The sequence below is a fragment of the Leuciscus leuciscus genome (genome assembly GCF_965113295.1).
Source record: "Leuciscus leuciscus genome assembly, chromosome: 25".
Classification (NCBI taxonomy): Eukaryota; Metazoa; Chordata; class Actinopteri; order Cypriniformes; family Leuciscidae; genus Leuciscus; species Leuciscus leuciscus.
This window is the reverse complement of record NC_138724.1, coordinates 8,732,448-8,739,692: the sequence shown is the minus strand read 5'-3', so window position 1 is coordinate 8,739,692 and position 7,245 is coordinate 8,732,448. Positions and strand designations below refer to the sequence as shown.

General features: G+C 38.7%; 1 protein-coding gene across 6 annotated transcripts in view; it reads left to right on the top strand.

Moving 5' to 3' along the window:
* Nucleotides 1–955: 955 nt before the first annotated feature.
* The window catches only part of kif21a (kinesin family member 21A), a 67,607-nt gene continuing 61,317 nt past the window's right edge, over nt 956–7,245 (top strand). For 4 of the 6 annotated variants that reach the window (XM_082160400.1, XM_082160399.1, XM_082160403.1 and 1 more), the window contains exon 1: nt 956–1,259. In XM_082160400.1, the coding sequence (XP_082016526.1) occupies nt 1,216–1,259 (44 nt within the window). In that variant the 5' untranslated portion in view covers nt 956–1,215. The remainder of the gene's footprint in view (nt 1,260–7,245) is intronic. The other 2 variants (XM_082160404.1, XM_082160402.1) reach the window with 1 other exon arrangement.

Genomic DNA, 7,245 nt, shown 5'->3' with positions numbered 1-7,245 from the left:
ATTCTAAAAAATTCTAATTTTATTGTAATATAGCCTACATAAAGTTGTATTTACTAAGATAATGATTAAAATAGTTATACTTCTGGGCAAAAAAAAAAAGAAAGTAGTCTCCCAGTTCGTTTGAGTTTAATGTGAGACCAAACATTAAAATCTGGAGTAAACATGAGCCTGATGGACTCGTTCTCAAGACTTCTCACTTCTTGTTGTGTTTGCAGTTTGAGCAAAAGTACCAGCTTTTCATTTCTGCAGTATTCTCCTGTAAAAGAGTTTCCCAGTGAAGCAGCAGCTGAAGCCTCCTCTTCCTCATGAGCTACAGATGCATTTATTATTTCCTCTTCCTCACGCTTCACTGTATAGAGATGCATTTATTATTATATTTCTCAGCAGATTTTTGAAGACATCGCTCATGCAACTCGTGTTTTATTGTGCCTAGCTATTGTACTTATAAAATAATTCATAGTGCAAGTGATTAATAATGTGTGAGTGTAATTGCACAGTTTGCAACTGTGGTGCATAGTTTTTATTGTTTTAATTTATTATTTAGTTGAATTGTTTTGTTATTTGTATGTTTATCTCAGAAAAAAAAGTCCACACAAAAGTATCTTATTTATAAGAGGCCAAATCAACAAAACACATTTAGTAACATGATAACTATATTAAACTGTTTTAATAAATATTAAAACATGGCTTAGATTTGTCTTTTATGTGTATGAATTTGACCAGATAAAATAATTGGGTTTCAAATAAATTTAACAGAAATGACTTAAGAGTAAAAAAGTATAAGGCATATCACTGCAACTAATATCTGCATGTTCGGAGATCAATAAATATAATCTGAAAAGGAATTATATCTAGACTCTACTGCTATTATGTCGATCATAATAAGAAGCCGAATAGACAGATTTGCATGCGAATAATGACGTCACCCTCCAGGGGTCGTGAAGGAGGCGTGGTTTGGTGACGCATTGCGGCTGGGACCTGATGAAGTGAGCATGTAGATCAGATGAGATCAGGACACGCACAGCACAGGACCGCTGTATGAGCGAATGAGAATGCGTGATCGTGCTGCATCTCTGCTGAAGCTGGTGCAGGGAGTCAAAGCCTGAAACATGGCAGAGGGGATCCGCACATGAGCTCAACTCCGTCAACGCCGCATAGAGGCTGCGCACTTCCAGGATCGATCGGATTGCTGTGCGATCGATGAAGATCTGAATCATGTCAAGCGGACAGGACGAGAGCACAGTCCGGGTGGCGCTCAGGTAGGGCACTAGCTAGTGTGCGTTACTGATGTGCACTCATGCTGTCACCTGCTGCACCCATGCACGTGTGCGAAGCACATTCACCCTAGAATTAATAGAAACAATTAAGAGTATGTTGTGGTTTGCATACAAATTAAGTACACATTTTTGCACTGCAAAATTATTTCAAAATTATTTCCGATGGGAAGTTTTCAGCAATATAAATTCTGTCTATGTTGAAAACGCCTAGCTACGCACAAAATTACACTTCCAGCCAGAAATGATATTTCACGTGTAACCGGGATTATATTTGACCAATAAGATTTCACAAAGGGCGGGGCAAACAAACGCGACGCAAACTTTTTCCTACGCCCCATGATGCTTTGCGCGAATAATAAGCATTTTCAAAATCTCCCACAGATATTCTTGTGATACCATATATCACAATAAAATACGAAGCGTAATTCTGTTGATAAAACATGATGGAAATTTTACAGCTCATTCAGTGAAAGGATTATTTGTAGTGCAACCTGAATTTTTTTCAGTCTTTTTGAGTGGAAGTTCCCCGAACCGGATGTGCTTCCCAAATCTTAAAGGTATAGCGGAGGATCTTTCCAAATTTTAGATAAGACCCGCCCTCTCCACTTTTTGAAAAGTTTGATTGATTCACCAGAATGATTGACAATTAGGAGGACCAATAGTTTAGACTACCCACCAGGAAGTAAAACATCCTCCGCTATACCTTTAAATAAAAGATAAAAGAATAAAAGTGGATAAAAGAAGCAACGGCAAAGTCGCGTGTTTGTCATCCCTGGATGGGATTGTTTCGACTAACAGGGATTTGCAGTGACCATAAGGCAAACAACATACTCTACATGCGAATACTTAGGGGTGTAACGATACCCTCATGTCACGATTCGATACATATTTCGATACATATTACAATATTCATGATTCTGGACCTGAAAATTCATAATAATTTCAGACAAATATGCTTGTGCTCTGTCATTGACTAGATATATTTAAAATAATGTAGGACACTTTTTACTGGTAACAGAAGATATTTGGCATTATCAGGACACACAAATATTCCCCCATTACATTATTATACATTATATTCAACATTATATAATAGTTTAATGTAGTACTGACACGAAAACGTAAATTTTCGTTAAAATTATACACAATAAATATTGTCACTATCCACGATACATATTGTTGCATTTTTGTATTGCGATATATTGACACCCCTAGCGAATACAGATGCTTCTTACTGTTTTTGAAGCTCATTTTTTGTTTTGAGACTGTGTTTGTGTAGTTCAGTTGCAGCAAGTGCAGTTTCATCCAAACTTGCATACTTCCCTAATCCCTACTGTATAGTAAGCGAAAATTAGAACGTGAAAGGAGTAGTGCGCATATGATGGACACTTTACTATCCCATGAGGATACGGGAGAGCAGGGCCGTTGCTTAGAGGGGGGAATGGGGGTCTACTGGCATTGGGGGCCCTGAACTCGATTTCAACCGAGAGCCCAAAGCAATTCACTGTTCAAGTGCCTAGAAAACTGAGCGCCGCCCTGCGGGAGAGGATTGTGGCTGACAGTAGAGTGACGTAACTGACGCTGGTCGGTCACATGATGAAATGCAGCACGTCCAGGTTCCATTTGTAATGAGAGGACGTGATTTAGGATGTTTTTGGCCTACGTCATTCATTTTCACAAAGAGTTGGAAACCTGAGCGGGCGAGCACATTAGCGATGCAAAGTTCAATTGAACGCAAACGCGCAACATTGCGATGTGCCGACAACTAATGGGAGTGAAGACTGTGTTGCCCATGTGACCTGACGCCTGATACTGCAGTTGAGAAGCTATTACTATTGTTTTAAATTCTTCTATTTATTTGATAGTTTATTAGAAATAGTTTACAATTGCAGTAATATAGACGTTTTCTTATTAAGGTGCGGTCACATTTGTGAAAATTTAGCCGAATTGTGTAGCCAATACTGAAGAAAAGCTGAGACTGTTCACGAGATTCACTCTATAGTTTAAATAAAGCTCATTGTTTTTTCTTTCTAAATGAAAGTCCTGAGTTAAGATGTAATCGTGCACATGATACACACGGTATCCAGCACAACTGAGGACGTCAGGGGTGTGTGTGTGTGAACCGCTGTGTCAGCATCAGCCTCAGACACTTACCAAAAACTGTTTCAGGGATAAGGATTTAGTTGTGTGTGTGTGTGTCAATGGTTTTAGTGTCATTCTGTGCTAAAAGTAGACAGTTAACTGACAGATGATCAATGGAAGAAGAGATTTATTGATGAATCTGTTCTTTAGATCTTTTGATCAGCATGTTCTTCAGTGTTTCAGACGTCTACAGAGATACGTTTATAGTTTACTGGTCACAAAGTCAAATCTCGGTGTCTGTTACTGGAAAATAGTCAATACCAGTCAGAGTGACGGAGCATGTGCGATCCGCTCAATATCTCGATCCGCTCAATCGCTCACGCTCCACTCATGTACCACTCATGCTTAACGGTAAACCACGTTCACTCGAATCCCGATCCGACATTACATTTCTCTGTTTGTAATGAGTTTCTTGAATGTCTCAATTACAGTAGGCCTATATTCGGATCAGTTAATCGGATTAACTTGATTTAGCAGAATTAAAGGTGCTCTAAGTGATGTTGGGTGACGTCACTTCTTGTTGAAGTTCGAAGTATTGTCAAACAAAACGGATGCTAGCTAGCCCCTCCCTCCTCCTCATCCCGTCCCCTCCCCATCACTTCCGTGCTTCCTGAAACAGTCACCAAACTGGATTTCATGTGCACGGCTGCACGCGCACTAACCCCCCCACCCCCAAATCATTCTTGTCGGTTATTGGCTGGAACACTGTTTGTTATGTTTCGTGGTCCAGGCTGGGCCAGTTTGTTTTTGTTGCCGTTTGTGGAGCCTGAGCTGTCTACAGAGACCGCATTTCTTTACAGTGTGTTCAGGGGACAGGCAGCTAGCGGAAAGTGAGGAGATGTTTGCTGTATGTGACAATGTTTTGGCCTAAAAAATGCGTGACATCGCTTAGAGCAGTGGTTCCCAAACCTGTCCTGAAGGACCCCCAACACTGCACGTTTTCTTTGTCTCCCTAATCAAACACACCTGATTCAACTCATCAGCTCATTATCACATGGGTTAATGAGCTGATGAGTTGAATCAGGTGTGTTTGATTAGGGAGACAAAGAAAATGTGCAGTGTTGGGGTGCCTTCAGGACAGGTTTGGGAACCACTGGCTTAGAGCACCTTTAATACCACAATTAACTAATCTGTTCGTCCAATGAACACTCAATTACAACATTAATTCTAAGAAATGTTAATTTCCGGGAAAATAACTCTCATACTGTACAGTTCTACTCAGAGCATGTAGTCAAAATCTGCATGATTAGGGACTCCAGTATATACGCATGAAACATCAACAACTTTACGTGTGAGATGAACAAGACTTTATTAACTAGACTAAACACTTAGACTAATCTATGCACACAGTTTACCAATGGAAAGAGAGCTGAAGCAGAATACAGGAGAGCAAGAAGTTATAGCATTGTTTGAAATTCAGCAGATCAACAGCCTTGAGCAAACCATCAGTTTAGTTCTAACACGCCCTTCTTTAAAAGGGGTAAGGATACTTAATGTATCAAATAATGAGTCCTAATGCAATTTGTTGAGGCTCCAGTTGATCTTTGCTGATGTTGTGTTGATAAGAGAGAACCAATGCGAGTCAGAGGATCTTTTGGTGGATGTAAAGACAAGGCCGCAGTCTGGCACAAGCTTAGGGCTCCTTCAGCATCATCTTCTCATCAAGATTTCTCAGAAAAAAACTGCGTGATCTTGTGATCAGTGATCTCTTAAGTGTGAAGATGTCCTCTGGATTTGAGTGAGCCAATCAGAAGCTGTTCCTTTGGAGGGAAACTTTACGCCCCTGTGTTCTGGCAGGGTATTTGCATAGGTAATTTGATTGGGTGTTTAAGAGAAGAAGCTTCAAGATTCTTATAATACTAATGCGTCACAGAGTTAACAAAATGCAATGTATAAAGTAATAAATAGGGAATGAAAATTGGAGTTCATAAATACCGAACATGCTACACGTGATTTTGGTTAACCAAACTATGCAATTCTGAAACATTCATCCAAAAGAGTTTGAATCGATAAACAGGCCAAACATTATAAAAGGAAAATCATGAGATGGGAAAACTGGATACATGTTTATACATTTTTCAAGTGGTTATATTGTCGTGAAAAAACAAATGATTACCATTTATTGTCATTTAAATGTTTATATTTCAAAGTGGAGTAAATACAATTCTGTTATTAAAAAGTTGAAATAAAAATGGCCTTATATGTAATTTAAATGTTTGTGCAACTCAGTTTTAGATATTTTAGTGTTGATTATTGTTAAACAAGTTTGATTAATTCATTGATTATTCATTTATTATTTATTTTTGGTTTCAGTTTTCAGTCAAGTGCATCCTGAATTTTTGATTTTGGCCCATAATTTTTATTTCAGTGCATTACAGCCTTTGACTATCAGAATATGGTATCAGCAACATCCACTGAAAGACCCATATAGGTTGATGATAACACAAATGGCCAATATGACCAATGACCAATACCTGTAATTTTTGTACAAATATAAACACCGTATTCAAAAGCAGAAATTTACAGTTAAAATGACAAAGATATAATTTTTATTTAGCTAAAAATCTAAATCAGTTTATTTACAAAATCTGACTTACAAATAAAGCTAATTCACACTCGCATAAAAAGTTTATATATCTGCAAACACAATAACCTCATAATACTCACAGCATTTGATTTGCATATGCACAAACACATTTACATTCACAATTTCAAAGCACAATTTGTACATACTCAAATATTATCCACCAAAACATCAATGATCCTTGGTCTATTGATACATTCTGCTTGTTCCTTTTGTCTGCACCAAAAATCTTGACTTTCATTTATTTTTTATTATTTTTTTAACGTTTAAATGCATACAAGTTGAAAAAAATATCTAGCTGTGCTTTTTTCACCTTCTGTGTATTTTAAAGTGTGTGTTTGCCTTTATGGAGTGAAGATGCGTGACATATTTCGATAAACAAGCTCATTGTGTGGATACAGTAATTCTGAATGCAAACGCTACACATCCGTGTGTTTACAGGACTGGTAGCAGAACAGTAGCTCGTGACATGAGTGTGAGAGACAGCTGTGTGTGACGGTGCAGTTTTGTCGAGTGAGTCAGCGTCTCTTCTCTCACAGACACAGACTGATGTCCTTCCTCATGATAATCTAGTTAGTCCACTGATGCACGTTGTTATGACACTGAAATACAGTCATAATAAATATGCATGACATATCGGCCACCATATCGTTATCAGCCGATAGATGCTCATTTTTAATGTTATAGTGATTGGCCCTATAAGAAATGAGTCGGAATATTAAAGATGATAAAGAATGGATTATTTCCTCCAGCTGAGTGCTCAGATGTGCACTCTTCACATGATGCTTTTAAATTGCTTGTTTGGAATCAAGGAAAATACTGTTAAGTGCAAGCCTGACATCGTCATACTCAGATTCTAGTCAGAATGTGAGTCTGATACAGCTCCATTGGGCTGTGATTATGGGGTGTGTTTCAACCGAACCAGGAAAGAAAATGCCTCTGCACTCAATTGGATAGACCTACAACCATAGACAGTAAAAGAAATGGACACAGCGACCCCATAGACTTCAACGGAGACAAGTGAAGTCAATTAGAAGCACTCACTTCCTGATGGCTGACCGTACTGCGCAGCCTCAAACTGAGCTTGACGACGTAGATGTGACGCGAGCAACCCGTCTGCCTTCTAGTAGCTGTGCCAAGAGAAATCTGAATCATTCCCTTACGAATCTTGCAGAGACGGAGAGCGTGAGTAGGAGCTGTCCATGAGCTAGGAGCAGGAGCAACTTTATGACTCTTTATGGG